Source organism: Ruditapes philippinarum, unplaced genomic scaffold (assembly GCF_026571515.1).
Source record: "Ruditapes philippinarum isolate M1 unplaced genomic scaffold, ASM2657151v2 ctg3737_1_1_1_1, whole genome shotgun sequence".
Lineage (NCBI taxonomy): Eukaryota > Metazoa > Mollusca > Bivalvia > Venerida > Veneridae > Ruditapes > Ruditapes philippinarum.
In genome coordinates this window covers 150394-170034 of record NW_026859629.1, presented here as the reverse complement: position 1 = coordinate 170034, position 19641 = coordinate 150394, and the positions used below count along the sequence as shown (strand labels likewise).

General features: G+C 31.1%; 1 protein-coding gene across 2 annotated transcripts in view; it reads right to left on the bottom strand.

Moving 5' to 3' along the window:
* LOC132757293 (uncharacterized) overlaps positions 1-8636 on the bottom strand; it is a 36393-nt gene extending 27757 nt beyond the window's left edge. The window contains exon 1 of one of the 2 annotated variants that reach the window (XM_060748541.1): positions 7654-8636. In XM_060748541.1, the coding sequence (XP_060604524.1) occupies positions 7654-7879 (226 nt within the window). In that variant the 5' untranslated portion in view covers positions 7880-8636. The remainder of the gene's footprint in view (positions 1-7653) is intronic. The other variant, XM_060748540.1, reaches the window with a different exon arrangement.
* Positions 8637-19641: the final 11005 nt, after the last annotated feature.

The following is a 19641-nucleotide window of genomic DNA, read 5'->3' as shown; positions in this document are numbered from 1 at the left end:
TGGCTTAACACCAGATTACTTGTGCTCTTTACTTCCACCTACTGTAGGTGAAAATTCAAGGTACGATCTAAGCAATGCTACAAATATTCAGACTATTCGAACACGAACAACTATTTATCAAAACGCTTTTCTTCCAACTGCTCTGAATAAATGGAACGCCCTTCCAACTGAAGTACAAAATTTACGTTCACTGTCCTCTTTCAAATCCCATTTGAGACGAAGCAGCTCTATTTGTCCGATTTATTTCTATGAAGGCGATAGAAAATGGAAGATTTATCATGCTCGACTTCGTCGTACTGAATGTAGTTCTCTAAATCAGCATCTGTTTAAGAAAAATATTTCTCCATCTCCTCTTTGCCAGTGTGGCAGAGTGGAAAGTAATTACCACTTTTTCTTTGCATGTCAACGCTATGTTGACAGCAGGGCCTCTTTTCTTAACACTATATCTACTATTTGTTCAGCAACTCTCCAAAAGTTATTAAATGGAGAACCAAACATTAGTGATGATCTGCTTGTATCGCAAATAGAATAAAAAATCCTTCCTTTTTTGATAAATGACGATCAAACCGGCTTTATTTCTGGCCGTTTTATAGGTGAAAATACTAGAAGCTCGTTTTATTCGAACGTAGAAATAATGAATTGAAATGAATATCTCAGGCAACCAATTTGGTTCAATCCAACAGTGAAGGTCGGAGGCACAACAATTTTTTACAATAACCTATTTCAAAATGGTATCAGTTTGTCGCTGATCTAACTGACAATAATGGTCAATTTTATAATTTACAATCTATACAAAATAGTTTAAGACTTTTAAGATCGCTGATGAATCTAAGAGTCAAACTTGAAATCAATACTGAAACTACTAACACTTATAAACCAATAACTCCTAAGCAAATTCAAGTTATCACGCAAAATATAAAGGGGTGCCATTCTATTTATGAAATATGTAAAAAATAAAAAAAGATCCGAAATCTCAAGATAAATGGAAACATGAACTATTATTACCAGAAACTTTCGAATGGAATAATGTCTATACTATTGTTAACAAAATATTATCAGATACAAACGTAAGATACTCCCAATACAAATTAATGCAACAAATACTTTTTCATTAAAACTAAATGCCCGAATATTACAGATTATGAACTCTCAAAAGAAGAAATTCTTTTGGGGATAACTGATCCTAAGAAAACGAACGAAACATTTAATTTTATTTTTTCTTGTTGCTAAAAGATATATTTACACGTGTAGGTTTGATAACCAAAATTTTAACATACAAACTTTTCATAATACGTTAGTTTTTCATTATAATGTAGAAAAGTATATTCAATATTCTTCTTGAAACTGGGATAAATTTAATCATAGATGGTCTCCCTATCAAACTCTTGTCGACATTACAGTTCCTAATTGATAAGTATCTGAACATACTTTCACCTAGGAAAATAACTGTTAAAAGATCAATCTTAAAAAAAAAATATAATGAGCTATATAACCAGTCGGAAAGTTCCATATATTATTAGTTATAAAAATGTTGACAGCTTATATGGCCCTTTATTACCCTTCCAGATTATTAATCACCCGGACGACATTGATATTACCGAGCCAGACGGGTAATATACACACTAAATTTCCCCGTTGGGTACCCCACGTTGTAAACAACATGCGCTGAGGTGATGCGTTATATCGGAAATAGCCGTTTATATACGGCCATATAACCTGTCAACAATCTTTATAACGAATTTATAATACAGCAAGCATCTTTTTTTAGAGAAAAAGTAAGATTTCTTCATGAGTCGACAATAGCCGTGTATATAAAATTATATAAAGTCACGATTATACAATGAAAAGCGACGTTACAAACGTGCAGTATTATAAATATATATAAAGAGTTTTTTTTTCTTGACCATATCTTAAAAATAATGTAATAAATATTTTTGGTGACATATCATAAAAAGCTTCAGTCAACTAGTATATAATACACACCTATTTTACACTTCTAATGCTGATATGATCAATATACAGAATTATATAGATATTAAGATTGCCGGAACTATGGTCTGTGCCACTTTTATGTTGGACCATCGTGAAGTCGGGGTACACCTGACTCCCGACAACCTTTGGAGGTTGAGTGTCGGGAGTGCAACTGGCACGGTCTGGGGCGCGCGTTGTCACAGAAAGACCGTTTTGGAGCTTCTACGAGGGTTGTTCAAAAAGTAATAGGACTGCAGTTCTACTGTTCACATTTTTTAATTTACGTGCACAATTTTACAAGATAATAATATCGGAACATGTCCTCTATATACAGTGAAAAAATTAAATAAAATATGTTTAAAAATAACGAGTCTGTGAAAATTTCAAATGACAAGGGGTACGCGACCCGGCGCACGCTAACAGCACAATAGATGACGTTTATGACGTCGTAAAATAAAAACGAAATGTATCAAGCGTCATCCCTTCTGAAAGAATTCTCCCTTGTGTTCTAGGTGTCTAAATCATGTAACTTTGACCAGACCTCATATTTAGAGATGAAGCGAGAAAGAAAACGATCACATTCGTGTTCCACTCTCCGAGAGAAAAAAAGCCCGATAGCCGACCACTCTCCGCTTTTTCTCGTATTCTTGTATCTTATAGTAATCAATATCGTATGCCCGGGGTCGAGCTCTGGTCGAGTTCAGGTCCACAATAGAGTGGGCATAGACTATCAGTTCCGGCTGATTTTAATATTATTTGAATTTTCTTATGTTTTATGTAATTGGGAGCATTTTTCAAGAAGAAGTTAGCTCTTCTAATAAAGGGAAGTAAAAAAGTTAACATACGTTAGGAAATTTATGGTAGTTATCCTTCTTTATGAGACATGACTTTTTTTAAAAGCATATCAATGCTAATGTATATGGAATTATTGTCATTTTCTTTATTTTACAATATTTTCTTTTGCATTTATACACATTTCTAAGCTACTCCAATAATACATAATTATACAGATCCTGTGATGAGAGCAGTATTTCGATCAACTATCTCGTTAGGAGACATGAAATTTGGTTTATTTTAATTGAGATAATACTTGTCCATGGTGTTTATAAGTCTATCTACCATATATGTGAACTACACATAACATAATACTTTCATATAATGTTTTTTTTATTCTTCCTTCAAAAATTATCCAAAGGAAGACTTAATTTGTTTTTCGTATATCCTTTTCGTTTATGTTATCTTGCTTGGACTCTTTGGAGGACAGGATGAAAATAATGTATATAAATGAAGGTAACATTATCTAAAAAAACATCTGTTTATAAATATTATACAATGCAATTGTAAACCATTGTCTCTAACGTTTTGTATAATATCTCATCAATTTCAAAATTTATACTATAAATGTAATGTGAAAATCTTAAGTCTCGTTTTTTAATGTTTAATGTTTTACTGTATGATTTGTATTTTTATGGTTATGCATAATTGTATTATTTTACTTTTTGCAACCGCTACAACTGTTTTGTTACAATGGCAAGAGCTGTGTTATGCGGGGAATACTATGGTACGCAAATAGAGGGTCTTTGTGTGTGGTTTTGCGCTCACCAAACGACGACGTGATCTTCTCATTTTAGGTAGAGCCTAAACAGGTTCCATCCTGTATGTGTTGTCTGTCAAAAGCTACGTCATTAAACAAGCAAACAAACAAACGCACATCTTCAGGTTTACGTCACATTTAAATCGAGTTCCAACGTCGGATGACTTTCTGAAAAGTGGTCAGATATAAAAATATGTTAGACGTCTTTTTCCGACGTCAATCTCATTAGTATCTGATCATAGTCTAATCAATATCAAGGTTCACGGTTAATGTCTGAGTGCAGAAATTTTTTATAGCTTTTATATTTCTTGAGAAATTTAGTTGAAATATCAAACATATATTTATCATTATCCTAATCATTATCATCATCATCATCATCATCATCATCATCATCATCATCATCATCATCATCAGCACAAGCGGCAGCGGCGGCGGCAGCAGCAGCATTATCATCATCATTATCCTCATCATAATCATCATATCATCAGTAGCAGCAGCAGCAGCAGCACAACAGCAGCAGGAGCATTATAATCATCATAATCATCATCACCATCATCATCATTTTCACACAACAATCAGTGTAGGTTTTATATTTGGTTGCGTCTCCGATCTTTTCTAATGGATTTTATAATGGAATTATATGGGATTATGAGTAAATGGGTAAACGTGCCATATTATTTTTCTGTGCCTCACTCCAAGAGTGCCTACCCATTAATCATGTGTAATAGGATATTGGGAGGGTCGACGTTCCACGTTGCTCTCCCCTTTTTAATATTGGATAAATATGATAAATGAACATTGATTTTGCGATGGATATTAACTCGAATATTTGAAATATTTCCTTTAATTGTTTCAATATATTACAATTGTTTACTCTATCTAAATATAATACTAAGTATGATATGAATACATACAAACAACAACAAAACATCATCAACAACAACACCCCTTACATTGGAATTATAAGTCACAATATCATACAATACAAATGCACATTAATAATAAACAATTATATATAAAAGTATTAAACGTGATATCTTAATGAGATCAAAGTTACTGCTCGATGTTTATGCTGTACATATATGTCCACTTTAGTTTACAGTTTCAATAAAGACAAATAAAACACTTATTTGTCACATGATGTAATATCTTTTGCTTTCTCAGCTCTGTTGGCGATTGGTATAATTATAGTGATTCAGTATTCTGTATGGCATTCAACACGTTCTGCACTACTTCTTCCGTTCTAAAACATCTTATAACTCTAAATTCATTATTTAACAATATTAAACACATGTTTAACAATTAAAGAAATATGGATTTCTGAGGAATAATGAACCTTAAATATATTATTAGATATAACGAGAATATGCTACATTACATTTGATTAATAACCGTTTGAAGTTCACTTGATCATGCAATATCTTTAAAAAAATTATCTTGCAAATCTATTTACTCAAATAACTCAATCAATTCAATTCTTTTATTCATTGAAAACACATTTTCATATGAATATAAACAGCTAACAAAACAACAAAACCTTCACCAAACATAGGTAATAAACAATTACAATTACAAGATTGACACAATTTCAACACTCATAATGAATAATGGTATATGCAAGTGTTAATATACCACTGTAAAATAGAAAATAACAAAATTATCAAAGCAGATATTGTTCGACTGTTTTTCGCCCTACCCATTATAAGAAATCTTGATTCTATCCTAACGCAAAAGTACAAAAGCTAAGTTAGTGATAACTGGTAAGTGGATAAAAGGCCATACTAAAATTGTTCACATCATTTGATTCTCTTCGTTTTATTTATTGAGTAGAGGACATACGAAAATTATGCAAAGTCTTTTTTATTTTGTTTGAAATGGTTACGAAAATGGTGAACACCAATAAAAATGCATTGGAAATCGGAACCCATTAATACTTGTATACGGTAAATACACTGGATAAACGAAGATTATGAAAATAGATCAAGTAAAGATCCCGTCATAACTCAAAAATACCAAAGTTATATGTACCATGCTTGGTTTATGGATAGAAAATCACGTAGAGATAAGGCATGCTATATGAAGAAAATGTTGTTGCTGTGGCTATAGAAACAGTATAAACATTGAAGTTATCTTGACATAAGTTGATGACTCTCACACACTTGACTTTAATTTTCTTACAGTCACAAAAGCACGACTCTTTCATTACTATCTGATGATTCTAAGCATCTAAGACAATTTCCACTTTTATGTTTCTTCATTTATATTTAATTTGGTTGAGAAGGAAATTATTCAACATTATACCGGTAGGGGACTGTTGGATTGTCTGTGATATGATCTTGTTTATACTTGAACAATATTGCTTTGGTCGGTATGAAACAAGTTCTAAGTAAACAATGGGCATGTGGACGATATCTAGAGTTCATTAAGCACTGTCGCCCGTGAACAGGCTCCACGAAACCGAGCCTGCATCATTTTTAACTTAGCTATGCGGTAGTTCTTTATTTTCACTTTTTTATCTAGCAAATAACAAAGTCTCGCGATAGAAGAAGCACAAACATATTTTTCTATTCAATTTCTTTCACGAATTGGACGGGTTATAAGTTATAAATATATCGACGAACATACTCACTGAAAGTAACTGTTCTTTAGTAAAATAGAGGATATTTGTTTAGTTCAGTGTAAGATCAGAATATATTTCACCGAGTGAGCACCAAAAGGTATATTTCACGAGTGACGCAGCCATGAGTGAAATATGAACTTTTGGTGTTCACAAGGTAAAATATATTATGATCTTACACTAAACTAAACAAATTTTCTTTTTATAACATGCAAATAAACGTTTTAAAAAGACATTAAACGTAATACTGAATGAAAAGCGCGCCAAATAATAATACAACGTGACGCCATTTTCGACGTCACGTCATTAAGCTGATACCCAGTACTGTGCACGCTGGTATTTCACTGAAACAACGTTAGGGGCTTAAATTCAAAACAGTGAAATTATCAAAGTGGTAATTTCACTGTTTCAAACAGTGAAATTACCAGTTTTATATCACTGATATATTTCTATAAACCACCGAAAAGCATGTAATAAAGCTATTTCATTTGCAATTTATTGCTCATAATAGCCTGTGTCATGGCAGTAATCTGACTACTTATGTTTTCAATTATTTCTCGTTTTGTGTTATCAATATGCGCCTTAACAGTGGTTAATTCGGTTTTGACAGAATCAATTTTGCGATCAGTATAATGCAGAATATCTGTCTGTATTTTAGTTGTTTGTCTGCTAATCTCGTCAGAAATATGGCGATCCATTCCGGCCACATAATACAGCTTTAAAGTCACAGCCGAGTTCTGTCGATCAACGTCAATGTGTGGTTCAGTGGGTGGATTTCTGTAGCGCGACATGAATTCACTTAATGCCTGTTTTATTCCAGGGATTGGTGTAACCATACAGATGTCGTCGTTAATCTTGCCTTCAAAAATACCAACAGCAGTCAATCTGTTTCCGTCTTTTTGAAATACAAGTGATCCTGAATCTCCTAGCTCTCCAAATGCAACGCCGTCAACAGGTTCTATTTCGATTTGATTATGCAATGGTATGTCAAGCCCAAGATATCTGCCATCTAGAATACTGGTTTGCACTGAACTTCCTTGTAATCGGACCATTCCTTTGGTAAGTCCACTCACCGATCCGTATTTGTAAACATATGGACCATTTAACAGTGTGTTTTGGCTACAAATATCTTCGACAAAAAACTCAAAATCATCACCTGTTTCACCTGCTGAAATGAAAACACATTTTGTGTTATTATTGAGGGTAAATATTTAAGGTGTCCTATATCATAAAGTGTATCGAGCCGAACTACTATTAATGTTAGCTTCTACTATAAAACATAATATCATTTACGTTTTGGTTTCACCATAAAATTTCGTTATTAATCGAAAGGGGGGGAAATAAGAGTCACGTTGCGGCAAAACCTTATCCTAATTAGCAATTATGTGTAACATTATAAAAATAAAATATTTTACAACGAACTATACTGCAGTATGCATTTGTTATCTGTTTAGAATTAAAATATATTTACATTTTGAAGGAAATTTCCCATCTATTGGAATCCGGTTTTTGTTGATTCGAACAAGTGCAACTTCCATTCCAGGTTTGTATTGTCCGCCTTTCCTATAGACAGCGAACTCTAATTTACCCAGATGATGGCGTTGGTTATGTTCGACTGATATACTTTCAGGTGGCTGGTAAGTATCGGTACCAAACATTCCATAATGCACTTCTTTGTCTACAATCAGCCTCTGCATTTCTTCGTGGTTAAGCAGAACATGAGCGCTGGTTAATAGGTACGTAAATGAGTCAGTTTCATATCTGAAGAACGGACCTATAGTTCCTTGGTTTGTTCCAAATCCACTGTCTTATGCACATCCCATTCTCACATTTTCATGTAAATCTGTAGGAGATCCACAAAGCGTAAATACACCTTCTCGAACGTCAACTGGATATCCATCAATAAATTGTTCAAACGGATCCTCATCGATTGGAATAAATCCTTTGACCTGTACATAAAGTGCTATACACAGTGATTTAACAATACCGCTTTTCCTACCATGCCCACTTGATTTGACACTACTAATAGTTACCCATGTAAGATTTCTATGGGTTTCCATCAATTTGCTGGCATTTGACTTCAAGCATAATTTTATATCATTAATCCTTACATCACTAAAGTTTTCATTGTTACGTATGGAATCATTTTCCCTTTCGCTCTCCGCTAAAATCTTATTGACATTTCTTTCATATATTTGGTAATCTGTTTTAATATCAGTATGTGTTTCCGTTATAACAACAAAGATCAATATGATTTTCACTGTACTCCAGATTATTTCTATACTGAAAAGCGGGCCAAACGTGAACTATATCTTTTGACTGCTCTTTGATGCTTTGACATATAACATTGGTGATGTATCGAATAATCTCAGACTTACGACCGTATCTTTTGCAAATGGTTTGAAGCAATATATCATCCGGTAAAATTCCCTGTAGAAGCAGCTTCTTCGCAACTTTTTCAAAATTACTACTGTTTCTATAACAGTTCTGCCATGTCTCTGAATATAAAAATAATCAATAGTAAATCGTTTCACATGAAGAAAGCAAGTCAAAGATACCGTGTAAGAACATATTACTACGGGCTTAATATTCTGCATTTTTTGTCTAAAATTTCTGCGTATCTTATTTATGCGGTGTCATCTTTCTGGCATTGATGCGTTTAATTTGTGCGTTTCATTAAGATATTTATACAAAGTAAACAAATAAAAAGTGACAACATTTAGGGATTTGTTGATGTTACATTACTTCTGGTTTAAAATGCAGACCATTCATAATGCGTTTTTTCGTAATCATCATATATCGGTTTATACACGTAAAAAAACAACAACACACAAACACAATTTGAATAAAAGAACATCGATTGTTTCTTAAAAACTGACGTGTGAAGGTAAGTGTGAAAAATAAAAAATGGCAAATCGCACATAGACACAAGCTACATGTACTGTATGAATACAAAATACTGTTTACTGCAGGCATTTATTACAATTACAAACAAGGGTTATTTTTTATCATGTCTTTGATAATGACATCATTAATTATATTTCAAAATGAGAAAATTAAAACAGCGATATATACAACGGTATAAACCGCACATGAACACAAATTTAATATTTAATTGCAATATAAATTTTTATCGAGAATTTGATAGTATCATATAAAATATTCTGAGAAAATGATGATTATTTAAACAAATAAGCAAAGTAGCGATTTGTTTATAATCGTTTATTCAAGGCGGATACGTAATAAATTCCCAATACCATTAATTTCTACAGAAGCAGATGACGATACATGGTAATTTAATTAATATATACAATACTGGTAGTTAAAAAATATTCCAACATATAGATAGGGAAAGGCTTAATTTTCTGCAATCTTTAAATCTGCGATATCGTTATGAACCACAGAAATGGCAGAAAAAAGTACTTATACGGTAGATTAGAGCTAAAAAAGAAATACAGTCGTCAAACTTTTGGGAATATTGATATATACGGATGTAATTGCTTATCTTTCATAGGTGTGGGTAAACTCGAAATGCATGGATAACTCATCGCACGCCTTGGAATACTTTCTACAAAATAAAGCGTACATCCACAACCAACTAAAATTTAAATAAACATGTCATCTGCATTATTTCAATAAAAGTGAGATCATTTGCATGCAAAACTGAGTTCTAGATTGGCAAGGTCAAGAATATGTTTTAATTAAGTTATTTTTTTATCCAATATGTTTTCGGACACTACGGTTGTATTTTATTGTACTCATAAACCTAAAGGAATTGACCACTTATTTTTTCTCTATTTGGAAGTGCACAGTTTTGTCTCAGACACAGAGCTGCATCAGTACTAAGGGTGTAGTACTTAAGAAACAGTACCAGTACTTGCCAAGTTATGCAATACCATTACCAGTACCAGTACTAGATTTTAGCTCGGTATTGCAGTACCAGTACTTTTTTTAGGAAGTAATTAAGTATCAGTACCAATACTTTTATATATTCATCAAATTTTGAATAAATATACAGTGTCAAGCAAAACAATTCCAAACATTATTCAGCAAAGAAATAAAACCATTTACTTTTAAGTTAATATTACATTTTTACATTACTATATTACATTATTACATTTTATGATCTTATTCACGTCAGGCCACGGACAAAGTATATGAAACAAACATTTACATTCAGAGCGGCACATTTATGGAATACATTTCCAACTGAAAAAAAACTACAAAGTAAAGTGCCATTTTTTAAGGGTAAAGTAAAGGATTATTTAATAAAAAAATAGAGCTTAAAACGCTAAAAACTTTAAACTGATTTATAACAGAAATTTATTTAGCTCTATATAGCGTTTTGTTTGTTTGTTAACATTTATTGATGAGTGTATGTGCATAAGTTAAGATGCTTATTTCCATAACTTATTATTTATAATCCATGTATTTCGTAAGAGTGTTTGTCATAATTATATTGGTGTTTATTGTTATTTCTATTTTCTGTTTATAGATGTATAGAAGGTCATATTCGAAATAAGTTGTATGTTTATTATGTACTCTTAATATGTCACCATCTCAAAATTATTACTATTATTATCATCATTATTATTATCATTATTATTATTATTTATTACAACTTTAATGATTACACATACTTTTTACAAACAATATTTAACACATATATTTATGTCATATCTTATTGTTTAGGAACCAGTGAGCTGTAATACAATGCAATCATCTTTCATTTAAAACACAAAAGTTTTTGTCGTCTTTCACACCTTCACACATCTGATCAATTTATACCAAAGTTAATAACAACTTTTATGAATATGTTAACAATATCACTTCAAATAGGATTATTTAGAATAGAAACAATTAATAATAAGTGTTCATTTTGCTCTTTTCTACTAGTAAATACAAAGGAATAAAAAGATTGTAATAAAGATAGTTTAAGTTCATGAGTTATTAAGTCTGTTAGTTTCAATTTAATTTTTACTTCAAGTCTTTTGGTGCTTTTTTATGATGAATTCTACTTTAACATTTGAAGGACTTTTGATTTGATTTGATATCTACTTTTTCACAAAAATTACAAGTTTATTAGTTTCTTCCGCATTATAAAAGCTCATGGCATTCCATGTTAATTGAAATAAAAGAATCATGAAGTAAAAATAAATGGACAACTTTTTTGTGTAAATTTAGAAAGGGACAATCATCTCCTTTCTGTTATCAAAAATAGCAGTTTCGATAAATCTTAAAAATAATAATAAAATAAATAACTCAGATATTGTTTATATCTTCGTAAATAATAAAAACTATATTGCTAGAATTTCTTCATAAATTAATTTTTTTCAAATATTAATATCATTTCAAGAGGAAATATTCTGCTTTTATCTCCAGTAAAAATACACATTAAGAAAGAAACATTTACGGTTATTAGAATTATTTTTGTATCATGTAAACACAATGATGATTTAAATGTCCAAAGAAAATGCTTTAAGATAATTCTTATATTGATGTTTATCAAATATTAACAAATGGAAGATTATCCGAAAATACGCCCGCCATAAAAGCTTTTGGTGGACATGTAGGCATTATAGATATGCATAGCTTCTAGTGCTGTGTGACCTTGACCTTTGCACTAGTTCGTATATGAAACAATACATTTAATTGAGGTGAACATTTCATAAAGTTTCATAGAACATCTTCCATGCATGTAGGATATATGGTCAAGACAAAATCCATATATTTCAGCAACTTTAGTGACATTGACCTTGCATAAATTAAGCTATATTTCAAGTATCATGGCGGTAGTCATCATAATGATCATTTGTGTTACAATCCCGTAATAAATGATGGCTAAATGGAACTGATACAAATTTTCATGTTTCATCAGAACTTTGACCCATATAATAAATTATATGAACTCGATGGGACCTTACACTCTGCCTCACAATGGTTAATATGTGTACCAAGTTAAATCAAAGTCCCCTTATTTAGACATTTTACTCCGGACATGCCTTTTTCAGTGACCTCTAAGTGTGACCTTGACCTTTGACTAAGAGACTTTGTACATGCGCTCCACACAGCTTCTCATATAATGGTAAATAATTCATTTAAGTTTCACAAAAATTCCTCCATGAGTGTAAGGGGATGCTCTGGACGACAATCTCGATATTTCATCATCTTTAGCGACCTTGACCTTATATATATATTTAGCTAAATTCAAAAATTTCAAGTGTTACAGAAGTTATCACGATAATGACCGAAAGTAACTAAATGGTCCCTATACACATTGTCTTATTTCATTTGACTTTAGCCGCTAGGACCCAAATTAAGTTCGCGTTACTCCACCTGTATTTGTGCGAAGGAGTAATGTTATCCCTCAATGCATGTAAAAGTTTTGGTCAGACAAGCCTTTAGCAATGACCTTTTTGTGTGACCTTGACACCTAGCGATCTTGTTCTTGCCCATGACACGGCTTTTTTTAGAGGTGAACATTTCTATGAAATTTTATCAAAATCCATCCATGCATGTAGGATGTATGTGAAGGCCAAAAAGTGAAAGCCACTCGTCAGCTTTCTAAAATACGACACGTTATTCATACATGCTTTTTATACTAGAAACATCAAAATTAACGGCTCCTAACATGTATATACATAATAATACGGCTGTAAAGCGCTAATAATAAAAGCAACATCATAAAAAAATCTAATCAATTGTTCTCATGCTTTCATTCTATTCTTATAAATCAAATTTATTTCATTCTATACTTGTTATAAAAACAAGAATCCATCAATTTATTATAATTTACGACATTGTTCACTTTTATTCTCAAACAAAATGTTACAACAATCTTTCTGACTCATCTTTTCATTAACGGGTTTTATTCTTTGTGATACATCAAATTTATTTCATTCAAAAACAGCAACCAACTAACTAATAATTAAAACCTGTTTTTTTTTGTTACTTTTTGCTCAAAGAAAATGTTACAACAAACCTTCTGACTCATCTAGCATGTCTAGCGGAATGGTACAATATCTTAAATCTTCATCATCCTCCATGATTTTTGTATAACGGTCTGAAACATTATAACGATAAGTATATCATCTCAGCATTAAACGAAGATAAATCTGTCTGAAGTGTCTAGTAAATTATTAATTTCTATTTCTGCAATTAAAATGAGCAGATATATTTAAAGCGTTAGAAAATAATTAAGCCACGGATAAAAATGACATTTAATTTAAGCGAACGCCTTTCGCCTTTCTTTCTTACAAGACATATTAAAGCATTTATTTCTTGAATTCACATTTTCAAGTTAGGACTCTGACAAAGAATTTTGAAAATGTTAGACTTAATCAAGCAAATAAATCAAAAACGATAGTATACTTAAAAAGAAAAGTCTATCATGATTATCTCCTCCGTCATATTCCAAGTAGTATTTTCATATTAAGCAATTATGCAACTTATTACGCAACCGACTTTATGTCGCCGTGGATAAAAGTGACTGCATTAATCCAATCACATATTCGGACATTCAAGTACGTTAGTCTGTTGCATTGAAATGAGTCAGTGTTCATTTGAATGAATTCGCTGTTACAAATCTTACCGCAATTTGATTATAGATGCTTTGAACAAAATGTAGCGATAAAAATAACTGGAGTTTATATAGACTTTAAACAAGGATATCACACGAGTACCTGATTAACTGATTAGGACTCCATTCTGTATATGTTTGGCTAAACAATCGGTAACTAACCTTGACAAACAATCTACGAATTCAGAACTTTGCTGGTAAGCAACTAAGTCGGCAAGAAAGTTGATATAGAAAATTCCCAGACAAGTTTTAATCTGTAAGACATCTCATTAATTTTTCATCACTTGTTGTTTTACATTTAAATAGAAATACGTATCATAAAAAGTTTAAATACATTATGTATGTATTCCTATTGACAGTGTTACTGAAGGCAGTCTATACATTTTGACAAGACAGCAAAATGATAATATCTATACTTAAACATCCAGTGCTAATGAATGTTTAAGACCATTTATATATAGGTACACGCACGTTTTGCCGTGTTATAACGTTTATAGAGTCCCGAGGAGACTACAGCAGTTCCGACGGACTATGCAGACTTTATAACACGGCAAAACGTGCCTTGACGCTATAATATCATAAAATTTGGAACTAGATATATATAATACAAAATATATAAAATTCCGGAAAAACGGAATAATTCTTGAAAAAAAATTTATCCGCCCTTGAAACTTCGAATTTGTAAATGGCAGCCATTTTATCTTTCGGTTCTAGATAATTTACTTTCATGATAAATATAACAGAATGTAATAAATTAAAATTCTAATGTTTTAAACATCGATCCAAAATATCCCTATGAATCACAAAAAGTTAGATTTACTGCACATTTATGTCAAATTCAATTGTTCGTCATAAGTTCAGTTTCATCGAAGAAAAGTCAAATCGGCAATCAAACACAAGCTACACAATAAAGCGCCTGCTTTCCTTAACGAAACTATTTGCTCTCTTATTTAATAATAATTCGGCGAAACAAAATAAACATTTACAAGTTTTTAAAGAAAATCGTCTAGCCTGTTCGTTATAATTATATTTATAATATGACATGGACATCGATGATGTCATCTGCATAATCAATTATGACACCTCGTCATAAAGTTGGTGTTTAAGTGTTCGTTATCTAATTAGTACGTTATTGAAAATAAAGTAAACATAATAAAACTCATATCTTGACTCGATACTTAATTGTATGGGTATGACATGATTTTGTCTTCCTTTTTTTGTTGTTGTTGTTTTCATTTGCCTTATAAAGCTTCCTTTTATCTATGGTTGTTGAACCTCCAAAACATGTCATAATAATAATAATACTTTTCTTTATCCTTTATGATTTTTGTGTAAAGGTCTGAAACATTGTTATTATAAGTATATCATCTCAATATTTAACAACGTGATAAACACGTAATAAATCTCTCTGAATTTTTTTCCTCAACATCTTAAAGCGTCTAGTTACTAAGTGCAATGATTTGGCATGCTTTGTAATTTTGTGATGTTTTTGATCATTTTCATGTATATTTCAGTATGTTACAAGCTTATCCGTTCCTATTGCATTATAATAAATACTCATGGCAACCCATGGTAATTTGCAAAAGAGTTTCATGAAGTTAGAGTCTTTTCATTAAGAAACAATGAATGTTTAAAGGTGGAAAGGGATAATACTCTTCTTTCTACCATCGAAATTAATTGTTTTCAAAATAATTAAAAAAAAAAAAAAAAAAAAAAAATAAAAAAAAAAAAAAAAACAACAACAACAACAAAAACATAAAATTTCTATCTTCATTCATCCATTCAATTAAGATATACATTAATTTCAACGCAAGAGGAATATTGTCTTTTATCTCCAGTAAAGAATGCAAATTGAAAGCATTTACGTCAATAAAATTATTATTGTATAATTCATGCAGGGACAAGTAAAATAAATCTCTCAAAATGGGTATTTCAATGTCAAAAGAAAATGCTTAAAGAGAGAAAACTACTAAAATTCGAAAATTAATATTTACTTAAAATTAAAAATAATGGGCTACAAGAAACGTTCAAGTCAACAACGGCTGACGTGTATTTTCATGAATTGTCTGTAGTTTGCTAACAATAAAAGCAATGCAATTATCAGCCTTTTACCAATTGTTCTCATGCTGTCTTGTACGGATTTTATTCTTGTTTTATACCCTCTTTTATTGCATGCTATAGACAGAAATTCATTAGTTTATTTAACTTCTATCCCCCCCCCAAAAAAAAACAACAAAAAAAACCAAACAAACAAACAAAAACAACAACAACAACAACATAAAAAAAGAAACAAACCTTCTGACTCAACTTTAATGTCTTCGGTCTGGACAGATAATGTCGTTCCTGTTCGTGTATCCTGTTTTGTTTTTTGGTTTTCCGTATAAAGGTTACTTTCATCTACTGTTGTTGAATGTTTACCAACACGATCATAATAAAAATCAATCGTCATTATCCTTTAAAGTATCCTTTATGAGTCTTGTATAATGGTCTGAAACATTGTTATGATAAGTATATCATCTTTAAGTTAGTTTTAAACAACGACATATACGTGCTAATAAACCAAATGACGTCAGGTTATTTATATCTATGTCGGTGAGAATGTTGAGATGATTTTGATACGTTTTAAAATAGCATTATTAATGCATCTGAATTATCTATGTAAAATATTGATTTCTATTTCTAAAGGTAAAATTTAGAAAACATTATTTGCTAACCAAGCCAGTGAAATAAAATGCCGTTTAGCGAGCACGTTTTGCTTTTGTCTTTTTCAAGACATAACATAGTTTCTATTTTTTTCTCAAATTTACATTCTAAGCGAGGACACAGAAAATGATATATGTAAAAATGTATAAAAAAATCCAGCTTTATTAACAAAAACTGTTTAATAATATAAAACTGGACTCTATCATGATTAACCCAACGTCTTATGCCAAGCAGTACTTCTACATTATGCAGTTATGCTAATTATGACGCAACCTGCTTAATGTCGTGGTTTAATGAATCACACACATGGAGCTCCCCCCCTTTTAAAAAAGGAGATACATCAAAACTGTTGTTTTGCATTACACTTTACAATGAGTTATTGCTCTTTATTAAACAATTATCTTGATGAATTAGTTGATAAATGTATTTAACGACACGGACTATATATACTTCTCACCTTTGCTGTTTAGCATCAAAATCTGTAATAAATTTATTACTTATATACAACAATATTCCAGACAAGTTTTAATGTATACTATATCGCCTTCATTCTTCATCGATATGTGTTGTTTTACATTTTAATCGATACACGTTTGATCTGAGTTTAAACGGATGAAGTTTGTAGCCTTTGTGACAGTGTTAGTGAATGCAGACTAAAAACATTGACAATACATCAAAATGATCATATCCAGTTTTGACTACTAAATTGAAAGCATGTCTAGCAAATAATGAAATTGAATGAAATATACAATTGAAACATTATTTTGGACCTGTAACATGTCTATGTTTATACAAATTTTGACTTAAATATGATTAATTTTCAAAAACTTGAGGCGAACACCGTACTTCATCATATGGGGTTTACATTTCTCTATTTTTAAGGACAACAGCGTAAAGTCATTCATCGTCGGTTACCGTTGGTATATAATGCGTAAATAATACATTATCTTCCGTGGGATATACAACTGCCAAACCTCGTTTTAAGAATACTAATGAGATATCGAATAACAAACGAATTTACGGGTTAGATTTTCTGTATCCACAATGGCTGCGCCCAGCTGCAATACTTGTTTATCGACAATAATGAACAAAAAATCTTACAGAAAAGTGAGGGAAAATTTGAATCCTTATTTACAACGACAGGGATTCAAGCAGTAAAGAATTTATGTTTCAACATGTTCAACAAACTATTAAACTTTAACAGTGACTTGAATTACAAAATCGACAAACTGCAGATTTCAAAAACCACGTCAATTTTTAAATCGACCGGCATTAAAAACGAACAGTGCTCTTACTCCAGGTAAGATTATTATACATACATCTAAAGAAATACGTTTTTATAAACTGAAACATTGATATTTTCACCATGGAATGTTCGGACCAGGAGCGCATCATGTTGTAAAAACAATGCCCGTATCGTGCCAACATAGGACGGTTGATTATTAGATGAAAATTTTAAAAAATGGAACTATATTTACAAAACAGACAGTATGCATATTTTATATTCAATGACATTGCTGAACCATAGAAGTTAATTGTCAGTGCTACATGACTAACTAAGCAGTTCATATGTGGTAAAATAGTTTGCAAAGTCTTCAACAGTAGTGTGTTATATACAAGTTACGAAACTGTTTTGGTTTGTGAAGTCTCCACCAATGAAAATCTCATTCGAATCTCTAATAAAGTTGAAATAAAATTTATAATACTATAGCTGCCATTGACAAAAAAACAGATTCATGTATCGTTGATGTTTTCCTGTTGAACAATAAGCAAAACAGATTGGAAAATAAAACCTATTTATGATAGAAATGATGAACGTTCACCTAAAATATTAATAACCGAAGTAAATGCGCTACCCAAAGGAAAGCCTGAAAAGTTCTGAAAGCTTTTGTTAAAAGTTATTATTTTGTTTTCATAAATATATAGATATTTTGTTAAAAGTTATTATTTTGTTTTCATAAATATATAGATATTAACTATTAATTCATTTGCATATCTTACATGTGAACATGTTAACATAATAATGTTCAATTTATTGCATCGCATGCTGAAATAATGCTAATTCATTTAATTATCAGATCTACTGGTATATTTTAAACATAATTATAACTCGGGTAAATAAAGAGTAAATAAAAATCATTGTTGCACTTAATATCACTCTAGTTCTTAAAACTGGAAATTTTGTTTCTTTTTCTGGATAATGCATTTATTATTTTCTGTAAAACATTTTATTTCAGTTGCGAGCCTTAAAAACGGAGTGAAATTTTAATTTTAATTCACCAATAGGTTAAACTCCAAAAGCTAAAATAAAGCTAAAGGTGGACAAGTCCGTTCAGTTCGTGTAGCACGGTCAAAGGTGGCCAATTCAAAACACAAATGACTTGTAAAATGTCAAGGTATTTTTTGTTGCATGTTTTCTCAATGTATATTGTAACTTAAATATAATGTTATATGACCAATTCATAAAAAATAAATACTCCATGTGTAAGCGTCCAGATTGCTCAGTCAGGGGAGCCGTTTAAGCTCAACCAGAAGAGCCGTTAAAGGTATTGACCAGGTGTTTTTTTTTGAGAATGTGAAAGTAATGAAGGATTGTATGGTTTGATTAACATGAAAAAATGCTTAATGTTATTTGTTTTATTATATAACTATTCAGTTGATATTAAAAATATTTAGACTTCCTGTTTCTGACTTTATTAATCAGTGTTATAATTTTGCAATATGAAATCACTAACATAGTTTTAACCAACCGACAATCTTGTATTGCCCATTCAAAAACAGTAAACCAATTTATTGATTTTCATGTCAAGCTGATTTTAAAAATGTTTTTTTTTATCATACACATTTATTTAAATATTAAAATGTTTCCATTTTTTTCATGTCATGTAAAATTTATATTTTAAGTTACTGCAAAGTATAGAGGACAGGAAAAAACAAAATCTATTCATGATAAGATGGAGCAGAATATAGTGAAATGATTTTTGAACAGGCATCGGAAAATACATAAAGGATGAAGTCAACACTCTTTGTAAACACCGACAGAGTCTGTTAAAGACAACAAGTGAAATAATATCAAATGTTATGGCCTCTTTAAAATGGACAAAATTTGCAGTAAAAGGTAACTATAATTGTTTTCTTTAATGTTTTTGTCCTGTTTGTATGAAATCAAATATTTAC